This window comes from Nipponia nippon, unplaced genomic scaffold, assembly GCF_047370975.1.
Source record: "Nipponia nippon isolate SJK-2023a ecotype South Korea unplaced genomic scaffold, ASM4737097v1 scaffold_1, whole genome shotgun sequence".
NCBI lineage: Eukaryota > Metazoa > Chordata > Aves > Pelecaniformes > Threskiornithidae > Nipponia > Nipponia nippon.
In genome coordinates, this window is record NW_028262290.1 from 128,710,144 (window position 1) to 128,734,285 (window position 24,142).

Below are 24,142 nucleotides of genomic sequence, written 5' to 3' on the forward strand. Positions count from 1 at the left end.
GTTTTTCTCCCTTGCTTAGCCGTTGCTGCTTTTCCTAAAGCAAAAGCAGTGTCTTCCCAGATCTCAAAGGTGTGCTTTTTCAGTGACCAGTAACTGGCCATCAGCAAGTTGCTCATTATCCTGGGACTGCTGCTTTAAACCTGTGTCCATGTTTTCAAGACTTCGCTTAAGTTGTATGTCATGACAAAAGACATCATGTACCAAGCTCAGGTTCATACAGCAAGTTCTCGTAACAAGTTGACCACAAGCCCTACAGGAACATTAGGTACAATTAATATAAGGGCTTCAGGCCTGCTCCTAGGCATGGCAGTACTATTTTAACTGGGCCGCTGGGCACAAAAATGCTTCACCATTGTTTACTAGCTATGTTGTATTAGTTTGCTTATGTTTAAGTTGAAAACAGACTAATTTAATTAAACCCTGCTTAATGTTCTTCTACTTGTACGGGAGCAACAGGCTTCTGCTTTGGCTACAGTTCAAACCCAGCACTCATGGGTGGTTACAAACTTTTTCAGTGCCTGCATCTGGACCTCCTACATTTCTTCCTAATGTCGATTGTGGGTTTGGTGGTCATTGGCATTTTATATGCTTATGTCCTTCTTGCCTGTCTGAGGAAAATAAGGATCTGGTTTCAGCTGATCAACTGTGTTGTGACCTTAACAGATAACATGAGTGCCATTACTCATATTTTGGTAGTGAGGGTGCAAGGTTCATAAGTAAAATGGGTTTTTGTTCTTACTGTTCAGACAAAAAAAAAAACTCTTTGAAGTATGCCTTCAAAATTCTTTACAATCTCCTCTCCTCTAAATACAGATAGATTTAGTCATGTTGCTTCCTTGCAGAATGAAGCAGTAAAAAGTTTTAATGGCAATGACTGTACGTGAACCCAAATTCTATGTGCTGCTCTATTTTGCCACTTAGTTCTAAAAAATGATTGCCATGGAAACTTAACACCATGCTTTGAGCTCCATTAACAAGATTTTTAGTAACACCTACTCCAAATATTTCTAAACTTTTGCACGCAGATATGTCATCAAATTGTTATCTAAGTCTTGAATATTAGTGACATTTTTCTTCTCCATGTCAGAGGCTTATGAAATGTAGAAAGAGATTTTTCTTGTCAATGTACGTTTTTTGTCAACAGTTCCGTTTCCTAATGCTGCAAAGAAAATAAGGGCTGCTTATTATTCCTTTAAGCCCCACCTTTTTCTCAAAGAGTTGGTCTGTATCTATAGGAGCATGAGGCTATTAAAGACAGTTTATCCTTCCGTGTAAAAGGTTATAATAAGTCTGTGTTTTCACTCATTTAAGCTGACATTGCTAACATGCTGTGTCACCTAAAATTATTCATAGGTTTGAGGAAAATGTTTAGTAGCTTTGTAAACTTTTAGAAGGAGCCTGTGTGTTAGTTATTCTTCTTACCACAATAGTACTCCAATAAAACTAAAAAACAAAATCCCAACTCTATTTCAAAATGAAAGAGGCAGGCTATAAGGCCAGGAGCTTACTTAAAAAAAAAAAAAAAAATTGCAAAATGACTTTTTTCCATTAAGTGGTAGAACTTGCTCAATTCAAGACAAAAGCATGAGAATATGAGGGATGGATTTGGCAATGTCACATGTGTGAATCCTTTGGAGTTCTTGGGTTGCCTACAATCTTCTGTTTCTACTTGATCACATATTGTCTTGTTACCAGGTGAACTTTATATCTGAATGTTTAATATTACTACAGGAATAGCATAAAAACATACTACATAATAATACTGCTGCTAAGCTATGTTAACATGTTGTAGGCATTGCTTTTGTGAAAATTACGCAAAATGCAATTTTTCTTCAAAATGTCAAAGTACCTGAAGCTAAGTATGATACCAGAAATGGAGTGAGAAGTACTTCAGCAGTTCAGCTTGTAAAAGACAATCCCTAATCTCCTAATGAATCTCTTCAGCATGTGATTTCAACCTTTTGCTTAATGTCTGAAATACAATGAGTCATTCCAGTGATGGCTGGATTTCTGTTTGTTGCCTTGCTTTTATAAATCCCTTGTCCATGTTAGTCTAGAAGGCAGTAGGAGGCAGAAGTTTCTTATGCTGTTCTGTTTGCTTTGCTTCCCTGGTTACAGGGGGTTTCTTTTATGCTGTTGGTTTTTTGTTTTTCAAATCCTAAATATTCCTAATATAATATCCTGGAACAACAGAAGCCTGAAATGTGGAGACGAGTTTTGGGATTTTTCACATAAGCCTTCATGAACGTACCTTATAATGGGGAGGGTGAAGGGGTGCTTCTACTTACATTTAAGCTCTAATGATCAGGGCAAAATCTGTACCTGCTTATTTTCAGTATTTTTGTTGAAAGTTATGTACACGATATCATGAAATGTATATGTAATAATAACTGTATAATTAACTCCAGTATTTTCAATAGGCCTGTTATGCTGCATCTGCTGTTGGATATTTGACTGGCAGGTACATTCCCTATTCATTAATATTAATAATAATATAATATTAACTGTATTAGACTCAACAGTTAGAAGCTACGGATGTTTTTCTGGTTTTGAACTGGGTGTTTTTAGTGTGGGCAGATGTAGGGCAGTTAAAATGAAACATGAATTTTAAAATAACTGTCAATAATGATTATCAATATTTCTATTACTATGATTCAGGGCAGGAGCGAGGAGGTGCTTAAGCTCATATAATATTGTCCACCTTATAACTTTATTTCTTCTCTTTTAATTTCTGAATAGCAGTTCAACACCATTGGTATGAGGGGCAGAAATCATGCCACCATTGTTTGTTGCAACTTGGTGGACCCGCTATGCCTTAATCTCATCATCTGGGCGTATTATTTAACAAATACCTTACCAACACAGAGGCTGAACATATGCCTTCCAGACTCGTCTGTGCTTCTTCTGGCACAAAATACTGGCTTTTCCTCTTTTCTACTGCTCTTAATGTTCTTGGGAAGCATTCTGTGGCCTGTGACTTGTGAGGTGTGCTTCTTGGGTATTCCATGGATCCTTTTCTAAAGTAAACATCTGGTGGCTGCTTGCTCACAATTGCAGACCCGATGATGCAGGTGATCAGTCCTTATTCTGTCTGCAAGCATGACACCTGTGTTATACAGTTTTGTAGTTTTTCTTCCTTTGAATAATGCTCTGGAAGTAAGCTGATTTTTTTTTCTGATATGTAAAGAGTCTGTAAAGCTACTGAAGAATGCTCAGTAGTTAAGAATTGTCATTTTTATCTCATCACCTGGAAAAACAAGTGCCTCTGCCTGAATTAAACTCTAATAAAATTTGTGTTGAATTAGATGCACTTCTTCCTTTGTGAGCTTTCTTCATTGATATCTAGTGCTAAAGTGGAGTTGAGGAGACTGCAAACATCAGTGGCTTACCAAATTCCATATAAATGCTAGATGATGGAGTAAATGCAATAAAAGAAGTAAGGAGCTGTGTTATGATGAGCCTGCATATGTTGCAGACCTCTGTGTGGGTGGCACGTAACAACTGTTCACTTGCTTTTTCAATTGGGTTGATACAGCTAAATGATTTCTGATTCCCATGTCTATCTTGGTCCTTCATACAAACCTCTTGCCATTCATGCATTTTGATGACATGAGTAAAACTTTAATATTTTATATTTCAGTATTTCAGCATCTTACTAGTTTTTGTTGGTGATTTATTTGGTGTTCTTTGTGCTCACTTTCCTTTTTTCTCTCTTTCTCTTTGTGTGTGTGTGTTTGTTTGTTCATTTTTGTTTTTTGTTTTTTCCCCCCCCGCTCTAGACCAGGAGTCTGTCTTGTAGTGTCCGGTCCAGGTTTTTTACATGCCCTTGGTGGGATGGCAAATGCAACCATGAACTGCTGGTAATTTAACTACATTTTTGCTTTAAAATTCTGATAATTGTTTGGTGTGATTTGTTGCAGATGTTGAGCTCCGCAGTATTTAGTATAGGATTTTTTTTTTTCTTTTCTTTTCTTCCTTTCTCATTTCTGGGTAATGAGAAGGGAATTCTTCACTTATCAACCCTAAAAGTAATTTAGTTCCATTTTTTGTATTCTCATGGATAAAGTTCTCCTTTTTCCTACCCCATTACGCATATATTAGAAAATCTATAAGTATACCTGATTGTATGGATAAATTTGAAAATGAAGTCGATATTCAGCCTGTAATGCTTTATTGATCGTGGAAAGTCTCAGAGGTTTTTCTAAATTTAAATCCACATTGCCTTTGCAGTACTGTATTTCATATATGAACAAATTGACAACTGCATTGTTAAAATCCATATTTGCTCCCCACGCAGACATTTAGAGCAGTAATTAAGTATTGAATTAAATGATGTACAGAGTGATAGCATTTACTCCCACAAGCCTTCACTGAGACATAGCAACTTCAGCTGGTCTGCCAGTGAAAGCTGTTCAGAAAGCTATACAAGGTGTTTTGGGTAGAAGCTCTGGTAATACTAACCGCACGTGATCTGGAGCATTAGATTAGCAGTGGCTGATGGACGAAGAAGCTCGATAATGGGAACACTAACAAATCAAGTCTCTGACACTTTGGAAAAAGACCTCTAGTGTTCAAATTCTTTTTAAAAAATTAGTTATTGACTGAAGTTTTGCTGTCCCTATGTGACCTTAGATTAGAAAAAAAGATCATATGAAAAACTTGCTTTTGAACAGTCATGGATGTGGTTATAAGAAAGAAGCATTCATGGCACTTGCTTATGGATTTGCAGGAGACATTTCAATTTTCTCACAAACTGAGTTTTGTCTGACATTAGCTCTGTTTACTTGACTTGATCTCGCATAAACCTGTACTCTTGGCAAAAGGTGAAGGGGATGGCTTATCTAGTTTGGCAGAATATTTGACAGTACAATATTTGACAGTACAGTAAGAAGACTGGTTTTCACTGACCAAACCACAGTGATTGGCCAATTTTTTTTTTTTCATTGGTCACATCAGCCTTGCCTTTTGCCCGCCATGTGCCAAAAGGAGAGAAGTAAGCATTCAGAACTCCCAAATTTAGTGTAATGAAACTAATTTTCCTTGGCTCCTTCATTAGTAGGCACCTCCATTGAGTGTCCAAGAATCCCAGACATGCTTTGACATTTACTTTTGGCTGGCATTACCATTGTAAGAAAGGGTGCTGTGCTTTGGAGAGGAAGACCAGGGATTTTTCTGTTGAGTTAACTGACCAGCTTTCTGGCCTGTTTCACTAGACAGCAGCATGAATACTTGGGCAGGCACTATGGAGGAGGAGTGTTGCAGGAGAAGAGCAGGAGTAGCCCAAGCAAAGGACAGGAGATGAAAATATAATACACATTGAGGGGTTTGGTTACGCCGATGTAATACAGTCTGCTGCGAAAAGGGACATAAGCCCACATCATCTCCACACCCTTCTCCTGGCCGTGTACTCCTGCTGCTTGCCCTCTTGACAGCTCTGGCACTTGTCTGCCTCAATGATCACATTCAGTTCATTATTCTGGCAGAAAGCCAACCCAGCAAAAATAAGTAAATAATGTCATGTTAGATAAGTGATCTAAATCGGCTCGCTTTGCATTCAGGCAAGCATCAAGCACCTAGGCGAGGGAGGGAGTGAATTATGCAGCTGGGAGCAGAAGTTAGAGAGGTGTTCCTCTTTCTGTGGCAACAAGGTAGTAAGTCTCCTGCTCTATACCATCCCCTGCGAGGAAGTGGCGTGGGGAGATCAATTTGTAGGGCAAGATTAGCCCTCACTGGTATCTTCCAGATGTCATGCGATTTCATGGCTTTACACCTGACATTGTTAACTTACTACAATGGCTGAGCTTTGGCTCATTTCTCACAGAAGTAAGCTAATAGTTGAACTGGCCCTGCTGCTCCTGACTTTGAATATCTCAGGCTAGGTGATAGTCCTTAAAGCTCTGTCTGAGTTGTCCTCCTTGAGCCTGGAGACCCATTCTTCTGGTTCTGCTCCGTTTCAGTCTCTTCCAGATGAAAGAAATCTCTTCTGTACCAACAGGAAGAAAGTCAAGCAGTCTGATAGCACAATTTGCTACCAGTTGTGCTTTTAGATTGTATTGCCTGAGCATAGATTGGCTGAGTAGAAAAGCCTTTGGTTTACCCTGGAAGCTTGTCACAGTGAGTTCTTGGATGTGTAAATCTAGCCAACTAGGTAGCTAATGGGGCCTTGGTAAACTGCATTTCCAAGGGTAAAACCTTTTGATATTTCATGTTAAAAATTACCTACAGTGCTGCTTCCTTCTCTTCTGCCTCATTCTGAGCAAAAGTTTTTGTATCTCAGTTTGGCTGTGAGAATAGACTTCAAAGAAGAGTTTGCAATAGTTTTAAGATTTCCGTGTACAGTAGCATGGTGAGGTACCATGCTCTTTACCTGAGGTTGCAGCTGAAATTTTTTTCAATTTACTAAAGTTCTCCTGCAAGTACATAGTGCTTGCTATTCTTATTAGTTTCATTGAAGTCAGTGTTATTCCTGCCTCACTGTTGTTTTTGACTTCGTTTAAACTACATGCAGTAATAAGCACAGCTCTTAAAAATGTCTACAGTATTGTGGCAGTAGTACAGTATGATGATTTTATGGGGGGAAAAACTTCTTCTTGTTACAATTATGTAAACTTTCAAAGCAGAACCAAATCTTCTCAAGGTATAGCTGTTGGAGCTGGCTTTCTTAAGGGTAGAGCGTTCTGTTTCTTATATTTCAGCATTAGGAAGTAGTAGTTATTTTGTTTATTGAAACATTTAAATACATTTGAAAAAGATAAGTGAAAGGAACATAGGGTTTATCACTGTGAAACAGACTGGTTATATATAGATAGTCATAATCATTTTTCTGAGGGGAGAGAATCAGCAGAATAAAATATCTAGAGTATACACCAAATGGATTTTCCATAATGATTTTTCATAGAGGTAAGATAGAGCCTGAAGTTCTCATCTCACCGTGTCAGGGGAATAGAACTGAGATTTTTTGATATGAAGCTTCGATCTAGATATACGTATCCCCAAATTTTATGGTGATTAAATTTAGCATTATGCATTGAGCATGTTGTAAATGTTTCAGCTTAACACCTTGTATAGATAAATGCAGTCGAAGGAAAGACGGTATCTGAAGAGAAATTGTTTAGGAGAAAAAGCTTAGAAAGCTATTGACCCAATATTTCAATTTAGTATGGATGAATGAGCAGATTAATAAGCCAGCTTTCTCTTAAGTCAGCATTTAGTATTTTAAGGAGTTTGAGTTTGACCTACAAACTGAATAAAAAGCCGATTTTCATTCACTGTAGGACAATAATTTATTGTATTTTGTGGAAATTATAATAGGAATGTGTTCCTGTGGAATGTATAACCCATATTGTAAACTAATGTTGCCTTTATCACATAGCTATGAACTAATTTAAGAACAGGAGCACTTGTAGGCATGTTAAATTTTTGTTCATCTCTTTGGTCTTTGTTTTTTGAGTTTTGGTTTGGTTTGTGGGGGGTTTTTTGTTTGTTTGGGTTTTTTTAATAAAAACTGACAGCTCTTCTCCCTGCTTTCAGATACTCAGCTAATTTCTGCTGTGTTCCAAATTGTATATGAAGAAAATCTAATCTTTCTGAAAAGATTGTTTCCTACTGTGTTTCTTAGTTCTAGTGTTTGTGCACATTGCGATGCCTCTTATGAACAAATATCGTAATACTTTTTAGATCAGTCAATACTTTTTAGATCAGCTGTTGTCATTCCTCTCAAACCATCTTGTCACCCGTGGTATCAAACTTTAATGAAGATTGCTAGCAATGTGACTTGGTTTTAGAATTTTTATGCTAGATGTGGATCACTTAATACAGCCAGATTGTCCTACAACTAGTGACCCAAAAGCTGCTAGGCAGTCTACTGGCTGACACGCTGATATTTAGAATCCACTCCTGTATTGTGCTCATCACTTTCTATTCTGTTGAGATCTGTGAATGCTGAAGGTGCACAACATCCCAAAAGCAGTAGGATTTGACCATCAGGCGAGCTTACAGATGTGATTGCAGTTATAACCTTAATCATACATACATTTTTTTATCTTTTTTATTATTTTTTATTTACTTTTCTAGGCCTTTGATTGTTATTGGAGGCTCTTCTGACAGAAATCAGGAAACCATGGGAGCTTTCCAAGAATTTCCACAGGTACACAGACATACCACTTTGTACAAAAGGGTTTCAGTTAAATAATTGGTGTTGTTTCTTCATTAGTGTAAGAATAACAATCCCAAACGCTAACATTTCCTAACAGATCTTATAATGCTGTTGATTTGCTCCATCTACTGGTTTACAATTGACACTGCATAAATACAGCAGATGATTTGAATGTCTTTGTCCACAGTCATGTTAGAATTCATGCTCTGTTTTAGGTTCTCAGCCGGTATAAACTGCTGTTGTTTGTCTGTTTTGAGATGAAAGAAAGCAAAATAAACTTTCCAAGAAAAGAAGCACCACTTTCTGAAAAAAAATACCTAAGCATTCAGTGGAATGAGTATGGCTTTGACAGTTTCCACCAGCTGAGGAGCTGCATTTTTTTCATGTGGGAGTTTTCAACTTGTTGCTTTCCATTTGGCATTTTTTCCATTTTATTCATGTTGAAATGAGATGGAAATGAGCGAATCACTTTGATAAATCAATATAATGGTTTTATGCATTTTTTCAGGTTGAAGCTAGTAGGCTGTACAACAAACTGTCTGTCCGCCCAAGCAGCCTAGAAGTTATTCCTGCTGTTATTGAAAAGGTATGAAAAAATACTAAATTAGCAACAGAACATCGAGTAACTGTCTCCTACTGTATAAGCTTTGAGGGTTTATTTTTTGTATAGCTGTTACTGTAAATAGTTTGATCCTGCAGATGTCAGGTGATGTTTGATTGAGTAAATTAACAACCGGGGAGGTTTTTCCTATGAACTGTGCTATGGAACAGGTTTGAAATAGATTCTAGTCCAATCTGATGCTTACTGATCCCTGCAGTGTTTTTTTGTTAGCTTCAGATAGAGCTGGAAAATTTTTAGGAAAGAAATGCTTTTAGGGAGAGGCACAATAGCTAGAAATGTAGTACTACAAACTTCAGCTCTTTTACCACTGTCATTATGTCAAGGAGATTCGGAGAGGGGGCGGTGGAGCTGGTTGTGTTTGGGTTTGGGGTTTGGTTGTTGGTTTGGTGGGGGTTTTTGAGAGAGGGAAAGCAAACACATCCTTATCTCAATGTCTCAGAAAGGGTTACAAAAGTCTCTTGCTACTGCTGTAGCAACACTTCAGCCACGTCAGCCTAAATCCTGCATACAAAGTGTTTGCAGAAGTGCAAATTCAGCAGAGCATCTACCTGTAATAGAAGAATTGGAATCAAAAGTAATAGAAAATGGAGTCATTGGTTTTTCTCTGTGCCACTTTAAATAGCATTCAGCATGAGGTTTAATTTAGTATTTCCCAAACACAACAGTTGATAATGCAGTTGTCTCATTGTAAATTAAACAAATAATTTACAGTCTTAATACAGTGCATCTACTGAAAGGCTTCAGCTGGCTTATAGGGGAAAATGTAAATAGCTATCAAAACTTTAATTCATTGGTATAAATCAATCCATGGGAGCTTTCCCTGTGGTGGTTCAGCAATATGAAACAGCATGTTCCTTCTCTGCCTGCAGAAGGGTTTGCTTGTTTTTTACACATAGATTTTTAAAATCCTTTCAAACAGTGGTTAAAACCGTCATTATCTGTTTTCTAGGCTGTAAGAACCAGCATATATGGTCGTCCAGGTTCCTGCTATATTGACATACCTGGGGATTATGTGAATCTTCAGGTGAATAAGAGCTCTGTCAAGTGCGTAAGGATTATATTCATTATTTTTCAAGTCACTGAATAAAAGAAGTTTTAGTTTTAAGTTACTTTTGTATTTTTTTCCTTAAAACAAGAAAAAGATAAACGAGCAAGAGATTAAATAATTTGCCACAAGGTTGAAGTGATACTAAAAATCCAACCTCTAAATGTAACGTTCCATCATAACATGTAGTATAGATTATAGTTTGTAACGAAATGAGCAGAAAAGAATGAATTATTATGATGGTAATACAGTGATGTCACTTTGTAAATCTCTGGAACAACACTACCTTTAAAATTAAAGAAACATGCAAGAAGAAGTTCAAAGCCTGTCTTTAAAAAATATATCCTGTTCTGATAAATGCTGTGAGTAACATGGTGTGTAACAACTGCGGTTTTATGCTAAACAATAGGTTTTGTCTTTCAACATTTCTTGTTTTGTTTTTTTTTTTTTTAAAGAGCCTCTTTTGTTTTGCTTGACTTCCAGGTATGTGGAATGCTGCCTGCCACCTCCCATCAGCACAGCTGAATGCTCTGCTGTATCCAAAGCAGCATCTATCATTGCTCATTCCAAGCAGCCGCTGCTAATCATTGGCAAAGGTAGCATGCTTTGATGTAGCTTTGAACTGTATGAGTTCTGGACGAGAACAATGACCCAAGTGATTTCTTTTCCCCATAAATGTTAGCCATTTCCTTTTCACTCTCTGTTAAAACAAACAAACTTCTTTGAAATTTGATGTTAAAATCTGCTCTGTTTTTAGAATATTTTTATTCTGTTGTGTAACTGTTGTGCTTTTCATCTAGTTTAAGGGAAAATCAATTGATAAAATACAACTTTAAGTAGGAAAAAATCAGATAACCATTGGCTTAAGCCTAGAGCCAATACCAGGGGATCACTTCCAAAATTCCAAACAAATTCTGTTAGAATACAGAAGTGGTATTCTTTGTCTGATGCTCTGGCATATATAGCAAGAATCGGATTAACCAAAGATCATTTTTCCATTTGGACTAACTGAAAGTGCCAGCCTACTTTGTGGAGATGTGAAGCAATGCAGCAGGTGTTGCTGTTATTGCTGTTTTATAGACTTTCCATTGTACTCTTCCAGTGTATTTCATTCCTGAAACAGAGGTGTCCCTAAAGATAGAGAACAATTACTCTCTGTGCTGGTCTGCTTATTTTGTCCCTTTTTGTGGAATGTTAGTCACTACAGTGGCGTTTCGGTTGAAGATACAGGTCTGCTAGGAACAGAATTGAAATAACCACCTTGTTTCACCCAGGTTGTTTTCCTGCAGACATGGGTTCTATGTTTAATCAGGGAGTGAAATGATTGAGATAAGATGGATCTTATCATTGATTAGGTAATGAAATAGTAGACAGAAGGTAGATCAGGAGAGGTTTTCTTTTTTTTTCCTCTATCTGGCTTGATACACATGAACAACAGGGTGTTCTTTGAAAGTGAAGGTAGAAAACTCAAAAATACATAGATACGTGTTTTGTTGATGTCAACAATTGAGAATCTACTGAACAAATGTGTCTGGACTTTCTGCTCTATATTGTTAGCAGAATTTTTGGAAGAAATACAGAAGTTTATTCTTCAGGATTTAAGAGTCATGGACTTAAGTCATTGCACAAGGACCAGTCAGTTATTCTAGATTGCCTGGGCAACCTTAATTCAGCAGCCTTGTACTGAAAGTAGCATCACAGTAAATGTATCCACAAACACATATCTTTACAAGGTCTTTTTGAGCTTCTCTTTTTTCATTAAAGGCTTATAGTAGACCTGTTTGGGCAGATTGTTATGGAGGATGTGATACAACAACATGCAGGGGGCAAGCAAAAAATGACATGACACAACACAAAGGTCATCTCCTGTTGTTGCTGTGGAAGTCTCTGCCCCATAATACCGAACTTCAGCCACTCAAAATTGTCATTTCAGATAAACAAAATCTCCTATTTTTCCCTGCCCTGCTTTACAGAAATAGCTAAATAGTTCAGCTGAAATCTTTTTAAAAAAAAAAAAAAAAAAAGCTTTTGACAAAAAGATGGGAAATTTGAACCCAAATACCTGTAGGTTGGCCTGTGATGTTTTGAGTTCTCCAGGATGAAAAATAATAAGCAGCTTTCATAATGGGAAATAGTATTCTTTCTGCCACTAATGTAGTCAGGTTAATTGAAATTCAAGCAAATACAGTAGGTTTCTGTAGTATTAAGCAGTCTCTTTCATTTCATTCAGGTGCTGCTTATTCACATGCTGAAAACAACATCAGAAAGTTGGTGGACCTTTGTGGACTGCCTTTTTTGCCTACACCAATGGCAAAAGGAGTAGTTCCTGATAACCATCCAAATTGTGTAGCTGCAGCAAGATCAACGTAAATATAAAGCAAGGCTTCTAATCCTAACATCTGAGAAACAACTAGGAATTGTGGTGGTCTACAGATGCAAGGGAAGAAAAAATGCATACAGCAAAAATTTTTCAACCACATTTTGCACCTTATTTTAGACCACTGAAGATCTTGCTTGGAAAGAGAACAGATTTAGGTGGATCACTTTTGACAATGCTTAGTGTGCTGGCCAGGAAGACACTTCTATCTGAGAGCTAATGTTCTGTAACTATGAAACCTATGGCAAGTAGATGTATCAATGTTGTTAGTAGGTATTTCATAACATAAAATGAAACTGGTAAACAGTTTATGTTAAGCATTTAACGTAGTGCACTAGATAAACTACTAGTTTTTGGTTTAACACTATATAAACAGAAGCTTAAGATGCACACGTTGCAGTTGAAGTTTTGGTATTTGCTGTCTCTGCATGGTGTTTGCAATACACCGTCATTAAATTGCAGTTTATTTAAAAAGAAAATGAAGGTATTTCAGACTACACTGAAGGACTATGTTTAAAGTAACTTATAAGAGCTCTTTCTGGCTTTTGGCAAAATTAATGCGAATGAACCATAAGAGCCCTACTAAGTATGAATATGCACAGAGTCAGCTTGCAGATGGAGCATTTATATACTTTGAGATTAAAATACTGTCTGTTGTTGAGCATCTTAGCTTTATCACTGTTAAGCATGCTGTTAAGAAAAATGGAGAATAAAAGAATATACCAAATACTGTCTACCCAGCTGAAAGGTAAATTAACAGGAGTCTAAACTGAGAGGTCCACAACAATCCTAATTTTGGAACCCACTGTCGCCAGTATCACAGTAGCGAGTCTTTTGCTTTAACCTCAGCGTCATTATAGCATCTTGTTAGTCTCCTAGTGTAATGATTCCTATCCCAAACACAGTGTATTAGGAAAATGGTGATTAATTTTCTTCTTGACTTCCTGAACTCAAGAATGGCTTGATGATTGGCTATGTAAAAGGTTACATGGTTTTGGGGCTAAGCAAGCATCTTAGAGAAAGGAAGGATTATGTTCTGGGGTTTGCTGTGATGGTTAGGATTACTTCTAATTTTGAAAACACTATTAAACTTAATAATAATTCCTCTTTGTCTGATTCTTTTATTTCCCTTTATTAGGGCATTACAGCATGCTGATGTAATCATCTTGCTTGGTGCAAGGTTGAATTGGATTTTGCATTTTGGTCTTCCACCAAGGTTTCGACAAGATGTAGAGGTTATTCAGGTAAGCAGGAAAATTATTGTCACTTGAAGGAAGTCCTCTGTATTCTAGCATTGCTTAGAGCAATTATTGTAAACTGTTTTGGTAGCGTACTTCATGTGGCAAATACTGCCCTATGGACAGTGCAGTACAGTGTGTATAGTTATTGTAGTTCTCCAGAAATAGTTCTGATTGCTTTAATTATTTTTTTTTTACTTCATTATTGTCGTGGTTTAACCCCAGCCAGCAACTAAGCACCACGCAGCCGCTCGCTGACTCCCCCCTGGTGGGATGGGGGAGAGAATCAGAAGAGTAAAAGTGAGAAAACTCATGGGTTGAGATAAAGACAGTTTAATAGGTAAAGCAAAAGCCGCGCACAAAAGCAAAGCAAAGCAAGGAATTCCTTCACTACTTCCCATCGGCAGGCAGGTGTGCAGCCATCCCCAGGAAAGCAGGGCTTCGTCACATGTAATGGTTACTTGGGAAGACAAACGCCATCACGCCCAATGTCCCCCCCCTTCCTTCTTCTTCCCCCAGCTTATATACTGAGCATGATGTCATATGGTATGGAATAGCCCTTTGGCCAGTCAGGGTCAGCTGTCCTGGCTGTGCCCCCTCCCAGCTTCTTGTGCAACTGGCAGAGCAGGAGAAGCTGAAAAGTCCTTGACTAGTGTAAGCTCTGCTCAGCAAGAACAAAAACATCAGTGTGTTACCAACATTATTCTCATCCTAAATCCAAAACACAGCACTCTACCAGCTACTAAGAAGAAAATTAACTCTATCCCAGCTGAAACCAGGACACTTATTTTTTCTAAAAATGGTTACAGCATTGTTCCAGCTATCAAGGACTTGGTGCTGCTGTAATGAGGAGGGCAGACACTTCAATGTAGTTGACCAGTACAGGATTAGACTCATGATACTTGTGTGATCTTTGGAGCACTGGAATTTCCATGATTGAAAGCAAATTGTCTTGAAATTGTGAAACCCTTCATACTGTTTGGCTGCTCTGAGCTGGATTTCTTTTGAAATAGAATTACTTTCAGATCCAGAGTCAGTCATTATAAGAGCTCAGTTGCTCAGAAATGTTAATAAGAAAAAAGGAAGAAAGGCTATTTAACTAATTAATGTATTTGGCAATCTGGCAGCTCTTAGAAAGACAAGTCATTAAATTGTTTATGTACTTAAAATCTCCTCCCTTAGAGTCTATGATAGAAGAGTAGTAGTTGATTCGGTGTGCTGACTGGCCTGCCTTCAGTGTTCTGGAACATAATCTCAGCTTCCAAACTTTGCATCTTTTCCAGAGCAATAACGTAGATTTTTAAGCTAGAATTCCTTTTGACTTGTGAAATAATACATCTTTTATGTTTCCTTTTTCTAAAGAATGTAAAGAAAAATTTTTTTTTCATCTCACTTAAAGTAATTTTTTTCAATGTCAAGGGTTAGTATTAAAATACTAATTCAGTTCATAGTCTGTGTGACCTGGTCATAAGTTAGTATTCCAGGTAACCTTAGAGGTCTCGTACATCACTGATAAAGAAAGTGGGGAAGTTTCTTCAGTGGTTGCAATTTACTTTTCAGTTTCTTCATATTAGCCAAATTCTTACTGCCAAGTAGCATACACAAACTTTTCTCAGTAAGAAAATGACTGCTTTGTATAGACTTTAAGGGTATACCTAAGCCTAGATTTTTAGTTCTCATATAATTATCAGTAAAATCACCACCTTCTTCTCCTTAATGTTCTAATAAAGTTCTAAACTGTCTATACTTAAGAGCTTGAAAGAAGCAAGCAGTCAATTCTAAGGATGTATATGAACTTTTATTAAAATGGGTGTGTAGCATAGAATTGTACTTTGAATAGATGATTTGCTGATGCCATTTCAATGAAAGGCAGGGGAAGTTATCTGTTCAGCCAAAACAAGGTATGAAGACATTGTTAGACAATGTTCCTCACTTGAACTGAAAAAAAATTCTCTTTAATAATCCTTGAGTTGATGGTGGTCTTTCTTTTTGAAATATAGATTGATATTTGTGCAGAAGAGCTGGGGAATAATGTGAGGCCAGCTGCAATTTTATTAGGTGACATAAACGCCGTGACTAAGCAGGTAATGTAATGTCCTCCTATTTTGACCTTAATTTCCTCTGACCTATATAAAGTAAGTTACCAGTTAAAAAAAAGAAAAAAGAAAAAAAAAAAAACACAACTGTTCAAGGAAAACCATTTTTCAGGCAACATACTCATGCTGTGCATCCAGTCTATTCCCAAATTAAATGTTAAAGATTCTGATTAGTGTTACTGTGATTGTGCTGGGATCTTTCTTGATAACATTATTCTTGATGCTCGTGATGGTTTTTTTAAGTATGTTGAAAGAAATCTCTGTAACATTTCAATGTTGTTCCAGCTCTTAGAAGAATTCAGCAAAAGACCATTGAAATATCCTTCTAATTCGGAGTGGTGGAAGAGGCTAAGAGAGAAAATAACGAACAACGAGGAAAGATCAAAGGTAGTGTTATATTAAAGAAAAGAGGAGGTTTCTCACCTTAACAGGTACCGATGCGTTAGTCAGTTTTGTCACTGGTCTATATCCAAGCTCCTCAATTACTTCTGATAGTCATGTCACCAGACTTGGAAAATTTATACCATTATACCTGGCTTGCTCTTGTCAGGCTTATGAACTGTAAGTTAAGTCTTAATACTTAACTATGAGTTAAGCATTCTAGGTTTTGTATAAATTCAAACTGTGTGGAAGTCATTGAACTTTGGGATTGGGTTCTTAAAGCCAGTAGTAGAAGACCACAGCCAGAGCTGCTGTCACAGCCACAGAGCAGTGACTTCTAATGGACAGGTACTCCAGCTACCTCTAAGTACTCCCAAGTGGAAACTAGCTTACGTGAAGATGAATTCTTAGTTTTCTTCTGTAATTGTGCTGTTTTATCTGTTTAGCAATGCTGGTGGAAGTATAATCTATGTTAAAAGCAAGTAGCTATTCAGGCCAAAAGACCACAGATGCTTGGCATATGCCTACACTTATGCACCTCATATTCTGCAAGTTCAGATGCATGTTTCCAAGGTGAGGATCTAAAATAAATTCCTTCTAGCAAATCACTCTTTTGAACTACCTCCCAGCACACAGATGACAGCTCACTTAGGGTTATCAATAGTCAAACCTATGTGCAGAAAAATTTCAAGTGCCTCTCAGGTTAAACTGAGTTTTAATAGCTTCCTGTTAATGATAGGCCATCCAAGGGTTGCTGAGCTGAGTGAGCCTCTGGTAAATACGTTGTATGACCAGGACAGATACAGGAGGAGTGACCTTGAAGTAGTGCATGGAAGACCAAATACTTCAGCCTTACTTGGCGGAGTGCATTTTTATTTCCGTTGTTATTATTTACCTGACTCAGTTCTGCACCATATTATAAATTCTATGCATAGGAGTTACTAATGTCTCTTTATTTTTAAGGGATTAGCATTACAGAAATCCCTGCCTATGAATTATTACACAGTCTTTCATCACATCAGAGAGCTGATACCCAAGGACTGCATCTTAGTAAGTGAGGGAGCAAACACCATGGACATTGGACGAACAATGCTTCCAAATTACTATCCCCGTCAAAGGTGTGATATTTTCTTTGTTGTGCTGACTCAACAAGTTAGATCTATGTATAAATGTTTTCATTTAGCTGAGAAGTATGATGGTCCAGAATTTTTGTAATCCTTTTTAAAGGTTCTAAATAAAAAGTAAAAGTTTAGTAAGTTGAGAGAGGGATTAAGGGAAGTTTTCCACTCATATACTGATGACCTGTTGTAGATTTTAACAATTCTCTGGGACTTGTGTGTGTGCTCTGCAACAGAATGGTGATAGTTTCTCACTGTTTTGTGGAAAGTGAGTGAGGAGCATCATGCTGAATTCCCTGATCTAGATGTTTATCTCTGTGCTCAGAGCCTGTGGTAAATGTTGATTTAAAATAAAAACAATCGTTGGGATTCTCATGTTGAAAAGAATTCATGCGAGCAGTTTTTCTTTGAAACACACTTAAAAACAGGGAAAACTTAAGAAGAATGAACTCAATTTGAAAATTGGATTATATATTGGGCACGCTTTCATGTAAACCTGCCTAAAATGTAGGCACTCAAATGGGTAAGTGTTGGGATGTCACTTTAAATGTGTATTCTAGTTTTAATGTAAGTAGGAATTAAGTGCTGTTTCTTGAAAGGGGGGAAAAAGTTAATTCTGTCTGGTGAGGTGAAACTTCTGATCTGACTGTGAAGCTTGTGCCTTCTTGTGAAAGTAGCGCTGAAGCCCTAAATGAACCTAAATACTTCTTTGTAAACAAAACACAACCAAGCAAACAAAAAAACCCTACTTCCAGTAAAGCTGGGGGAAGAGTTTGCATTTTTCCCCCCCTATTTAAAATAAGGGCACAGTAATGTTAGTGGTTGTCTTTTCAGATTGCATTGTGCATATCTGAAAACAAATTTGGAAAGTTAACCCTAGAATAATCTAGTTCTTTATGTACTTTTGTATCCATTATGTGCTTCTGACCGAAATGATCTAACTTAATTACAGCTTTCAATTTGATTTCAAAAGTTGAACAGAAGACTAAAATTTGAACAGCAGTATTTACCCAATGGCTTTCAGACTTCTAGTTATATTTTCAAGGAATTAAATATAGAAAGATTTCATGTAGTCTGCCTATCTCTACAGTAATTGAATGTTTTTGAAATATTGTTACTATGCAAGCTAAAAGCATACAAGAATAGTTCTTCATTGTAGTACAACTATATATATATATGAGCTCTTAATTTTAATTAGAGTTCCAGTATGTTTATATCACTTAAAATATTTGCAGTCTTATCAAATGTTTGACTGAATATAATAATCTATACATCTGGTATCTCTTTATACCAATTGTTTATGAAACAGTATTCGAATAGTATATGGCAAATTATTAAAAGTAAAGATAAGTCACCATGGATTAACTTAAACTTTTAAGTAGAAATAAAGGGGTAGTAATTCTGTATTCTCCCCTTTAGGCTTGATGCAGGTACTTTTGGAACGATGGGAGTCGGACTGGCTTTTGCTATAGCAGCTGCAATGGTAGCTAAAGACCAAACACCTGAAAAGCAAGTCATCTGCATAGAGGGAGATAGTGCTTTTGGATTTTCTGGGATGGAGGTGGAGACTATTTGCAGGTAACTGGTTTTTGCTCAAGAAGACCCTCTTCGTGTATTGCCAGTATCAATTTCACTAGAAGGCCAAGGACGCTGCTATTAGATGGGGTACTCTTAAAAGTACATGAAAACAAGCCAACAAATATACATGGTCGTTTTTATGCTGTTGTGACATTGTGTTACCAGTGATGAGCAGATCAAGTTTCAGGTGGAAGTTTTTTGGTTTTTGTTTTTTTTTTTCTGAATGTATTTTCCTTTCAGTTTTAAGGAAAAGTAATGCTTTTAACACTTCACAGAAAGGTGCAAGTATTCCAGAATTCTTCCAAATGCATCTTTTTGTAGATACAACTTGCCAATCCTGATTATCATCGTAAACAACAATGGGATTTACACTGGTTTGGATGCAGATGCCTGGAAGGAGATGTTAAAGTTTGGAGATCCTGCTACATGGTGAGCATCTTCAAAGTATGTCCTGTTAATTAAGGAAGAAGTGACCAAAATGGTCACTTTCTTCATTTTTAATGCTTTGTGATCCAGATTGAAACTTTCCATAAAGTGAACTTAGTCCTAGGCTGAGTTCATATAAGTAAGAACCAGTTACCAAAAGCAAGCAGGCAACCAAACTCCAGACTGTTGTTTACACAGCAGTGCAGCAGAGAGATGACTCTCTGTTAGTTGTCTCAGGTTCCTGCAGCAGTTCAGGCCACGCTGTACAGAGTTTATATGGTGGGCTAGCCTCCAAAATCATGATAGTCTCCAACATTACCCGAGACTTGTGTTCTGAGTTTACACTGGGCTTCTGCTTCTGGAGCCGAGATCTCTGTACCAAGAGATCTAGGCTAAATCTTTGCTCAGGAATGTCTGCAGAAGATGAAAATTAGTAAGCTACCCTATAGGCATAGCTTAAGTGGTATAGGAAATGCAGTTCTTCCAGCCCAGAAGAATTCATCGGGCCAGCACAATAATAATCGTACACTTTAAATCAGTGCTGAAGTAATTACATTGATCAGTCTGGCAATTCTTCCCTGCTATTAATCAGAGGTTTTCCTTTTCGTTACAGCGTACCTCCTGTTTCTCTCCTGCCAAATTCACACTATGAGGAAATTATGTCTGCCTTTGGAGGTAAAGGATACTTTGTTAAAACGCCAGAAGAATTGCAGGATGCTCTGAACGCAAGCGTCACTGACAAGCAAACACCTTCTCTTATAAATGTAATGATTGATCCACAGTCTGAGAGAAAGAAACAGGTATGTATATGTTTTCCTTTCTTTTTCTGCAACCTTCATGTGGCCAAGCCTCTGAAATCCCCAGGAAGTATCACTTAAACTGCAGAGAAGGCAGGGATAGTTGCAAGGCAAAAAGATTGTCTTTAGATTTGCAAGATAGGAGAATGGGTGCTTTTACACTGTGCTGTCTGCTTTCCTTGTTTTTTGGTTTGTTTTTATTTTTTTCTGTTGGCTATTATTAATACATAGTCTTTCATGACTGGTTCCAGAATTTATGGTCGTTCCTTTCCATTCCTGACAAAATAAGACAAAATATTTTTGAGCAGTCTTTATTTCCCGTGGATTCCATCTGGTAGTTAATACATATCTGTATCCTGTTCCTTTTACTGTTTGTCCATTCTGATATGTTTTTTTATTCTGGTTTTCTTTCCTTTTTTTTTTTTTTTCTTCCAGGAATTTCCGTGGCTGACTCGTTCTAACCTCTAGTAGAAGATGAAGATAAAGATATGGTGCAAGGCAGCGCATTAAGCAAAACTAAGTTGCTTTCCAGGAGTGGAACTGGTACAACTCTTTTACATAAGCATTGGAACAAAGTGGGATTTTAGAACTGCTATTACGGGAATCTTTAAATGCTGAAACTAAGTAATTGTAAAATGAAAAAGACACATATGAATATATACCAGGCCTTCTAGCAGATTGTACAGAAACACTGATGATAAAATTACATACTTTTTCTCAGTCGTACCCATCAAGATTTGTGAATTAAAATCTTGGATGTCCTAGATGAAGGGAGTAAGCTGAGGGTTTTTAACCAACCACCAGCATGCTACTTGTTAGAGACTTTGTCCTGTAAGGACCAAAGCAAAGTATCTTGTTGTGAAAAAGTGCTGATTGGCCTCATTATTCATTGAAGCTCATTGAGTTGATAGTCACTTCATAATTTTACACGTTGCTTTTTCAGCTTCTACTGCAGGTATAAGTAGTGTATTAAAAATGCAGACTTATTCAAGGATTGAGTTTCTGTCTCTTGCATTTGTTTTTGTTAACTGGGACTTATGGTGCTTGCAGGAAAAAAAAAAAAATCTTAGGTTTTTGTTTGAAGCTTTGTTCTTTGCAAAGGCAATATCATCCCAGGACTGGATTTATTAGTGAGATTTCCAGGATTAATAGATCATAAATCTTTATAATCAGAAACATTTAAAAAAAAACCCACCACCACCACCACCAAAAGAACAAAAAAAGACCAAAACCAAAAAAACCCTCAACAAAACAAACAAACAAACAAGTGTTAGGCTGGAGCTTAATGTTCAGTTTGGCTGGCGTCACAAAGCAACTATCAGCATTCGAGCTGTAGCTGGCTAATTGTGCAACAAAGGTTCTTCATGTAATGTACTTTTGTATCGAAGCTCAGTGTCCAGCTTGCACTGACTGTGATGCAGAGCTAACATCTAAAGTGGGTAATTGGCCTGCCTGAGGTTCTATCTACTGTGTTTTCATCTGTTGTTGCATCTGACAATCTGACTTAGAGCTCGGACCTTAAAAGTGAAGTAGTTCTTGCTCTATGCTTCTATCACAGCCTACAGCAACTACTATTCGGTATACTACTAAGCAGGTTACTTTATGTCTGTTCTTAAATGCACTGGGAGGTTCTTTGTTGTTACGTATGTAAAAGGGAAAATTCTGGCTCTGATTTGGATTTTGATTGCTTTATTGTCTGTGATTCCATTGACATTAAGTGTTAGTTAACTAGCGGAAGGCACTTGGATGAGCCAAGGAAGAGGAGGACTGGGCTGGCAGGGGATCCTGGTCTACAGTTAGGCTTTTTGAAAAAAGCTTGGCTTGTTAGTTCTTGCACTTCAGTGCAGGCCTGGCATGAGGCCATGGGTTACCGTTAGGCAGAGGAATGTCTCTGCACACTCGTGCAGAAAGATAGTATCTGACATGAGCAAGAGCACCGCAGTCTGACATGGAGTACCACTAGTTGTGTGTGTGGGAATAGCCACGTGGTGCTACGAATGCTTGAGTCAAGAAAGGTAATACCCTTAGAAGGGCTAAGAAGTGCAAAAAGATAAAATCCATAGAATGTGTACAACTCATGAACGAGCGTAAGGCTGCTGAGATGGCAACGTTGCTATGTTCTCTGGGGTACTCTGCAAGGAATGTGGAACAACATTGCATCTTGTCACCGATTTTTCTTTCATTCTCCTTTTTAACTCTCACAAATTGATTTTAATATGTTGCAGTGATTAAACACAATCCATTATGATGATGTAAAATATCTGCAAGAGTTAATGCTGGGACTGACCACAGGGGAGATCATTTGCATTGGATAACCAAATGCAGAAATTCTTGGTTTATATTTGAAAATTAATAAAAAGTGATTTTCATACTGTTTCTCCTTTAATGAAAGTATTTGAATTATGTCAGCATTTTGTGTCAGCTGTTGGAAATCAGCTTACGTTGGCTTTTTAGAAAAGTTGTTGAATAGCTGCAATAACGTGCACAATTCATTTTAATAAGTCAAGATGCCTGGAAAATGGAAAGCAAAGAATTTGAAACTGTGGGGAGGCAATAACATAATTGATAACATCAGTTTGGATTTCATTGAGCTTTTAAAGAGCTCAAAAAAGAATTAACACTGCATTTCTTATCGCTTTAAAATAGACTAATACCAAGGTATAATAGAAATTCTTAGGTTGTAATGATTAGGTTTTTTGAGACGAGAGAGTGCACAATTTCCATACAAAACGAAGGAGAGTGAAATCTGTACTACTTTGTTTATATAGCTTACCTGCTTGATACCATGTTTTACACCATGGAGTTGCATCTAAGAGGAGTGTTAGGCAGATGAAACCATAGGAAAGAAAACAGTTTCACAGATAAGACAGCAACAAGGTATCTCGGAAATGTCCTAATTTTATTAAAAGGAGCAAAAAAATTACAGATGTCGTAAGTCTGGGGAATGCTGACCCATGTGGCTTTAGACAACTGGAAATTTTTCTTCAAGGCCAGAGCATGGAATTAAAGGATTAAAGGTATTGAACAGACTCAAGACACCAAACTCAGGAAGAAGGAAATGCCTGGGCCTGCACTGAGGGAAGATGCTGTGGAAGAGGTACTGAGTGTAATTTACTGAGACATACCAGGAGAAGTTAATGTTTAAATAAGGCACAGTTCTGAGTCTTTTTCTTATCATGGCTTTCAGGTAAATAAAGAATATTTGAAATTTTGCTATACCTGTTATGGGTGACCTCCATCAATCATTAGTCTAGTTCCTGTGAAAACTTTTCTTACAGGGGCCTGCTCAGTTCATGTGGTTGGGAAAGCCAGAAGTTCAGGCCAGCAGCACTTGTCCTTTTCAAGGAGAGGACACCGGCATGCATGAAAGGGGTTGGAACCTGGGACCAACAAGTGGTACAGGACAAATATTACAGAGATGTCCAAAACCCAGCAGGTAATTTAACTATGGGACCGCAGGTGAAACAGTCAGCAGCCACAACAAAATGGCCTGTTATAAGGAATAAGAAGTAAGGTTTGTTACTCTCTCAGCACCTCACAAGATAGTTTAAGGTGTTGAGTATGTGTTCCTGCAGCCTCCTGGTATGCTCAGCTTGCTAACAGGTTTAGTTTGCAGTAATTACAACTTTTTAATAATTATATTTCACCCTTAGTATGCAGTGAATTCTGTAGACTCTCTGCCCTGTGAACATTTGGGTATATGTCATGTATGCTTGCCTTCAATTGTTATGGCCATATAGCATATATCCATTTTGATGAGGAATCAGATGTATACTTGATCTGGCTAGATTTGGTTTTAAGCACACATGCAAAGTCCCAAGTACCCTTAAAACAAGCAGCAATGCATCTTCAGGCCTGCTGCTCTGTACCCAAGAAACCAGCACACGCTGGCTGTAAGCTATAGCAAAAGCCCTATTAAGAAATGTGACTTCTGCCCTGACTACATCCATCCTTTATATACTGGAATCAAAATCCCCATTGCAGCTCTTTTTGTGCTGTTTAAAGAGCTTGATGGCTGTGCTTAGTAGAGAAAAGGGTGTTTGGCACTGCCCTACTTACTGATGTTCTGAGGTCAGACCAGGTATCAGAGCTGATCGTCTTTATGACATACAGGCAATGGGACTTGTGCCTATTTACTTATAACTGAATATTGTAATGAGTTAGAAACAGCTATTCTGAAGGAGACATTGTAATGAGTTAGAAACAGCTATTCTGAAGGAGACATTGTAATGAGTTAGAAACAGCTATTCTGAAGGAGACATTTGCTGTTTCTTTTGATGATTTGATTGAAACCAGATGGACAAGGTTT

General features: G+C 37.5%; 1 protein-coding gene across 6 annotated transcripts in view; it reads left to right on the forward strand.

Moving 5' to 3' along the window:
* HACL1 (2-hydroxyacyl-CoA lyase 1) overlaps positions 1-22,202 on the forward strand; it is a 26,496-nt gene extending 4,294 nt beyond the window's left edge. For 5 of the 6 annotated variants that reach the window (XM_087772103.1, XM_087772113.1, XM_087772129.1 and 2 more), the window contains 15 exons: positions 2,421-2,461; positions 3,780-3,860; positions 8,074-8,146; positions 8,664-8,741; positions 9,727-9,821; positions 10,306-10,418; positions 12,053-12,188; positions 13,338-13,443; positions 15,438-15,521; positions 15,819-15,920; positions 16,878-17,032; positions 18,452-18,610; positions 18,932-19,039; positions 19,650-19,836; positions 20,269-22,202. In XM_087772103.1, coding sequence (XP_087628229.1) covers positions 2,421-2,461; positions 3,780-3,860; positions 8,074-8,146; positions 8,664-8,741; positions 9,727-9,821; positions 10,306-10,418; positions 12,053-12,188; positions 13,338-13,443; positions 15,438-15,521; positions 15,819-15,920; positions 16,878-17,032; positions 18,452-18,610; positions 18,932-19,039; positions 19,650-19,836; positions 20,269-20,301 — 1,551 coding nt within the window. In that variant the 3' untranslated portion in view covers positions 20,302-22,202. The remainder of the gene's footprint in view (positions 1-2,420; positions 2,462-3,779; positions 3,861-8,073; positions 8,147-8,663; positions 8,742-9,726; positions 9,822-10,305; positions 10,419-12,052; positions 12,189-13,337; positions 13,444-15,437; positions 15,522-15,818; positions 15,921-16,877; positions 17,033-18,451; positions 18,611-18,931; positions 19,040-19,649; positions 19,837-20,268) is intronic. The other variant, XM_087772142.1, reaches the window with a different exon arrangement.
* The last annotated feature ends 1,940 nt before the right edge of the window (positions 22,203-24,142 follow it).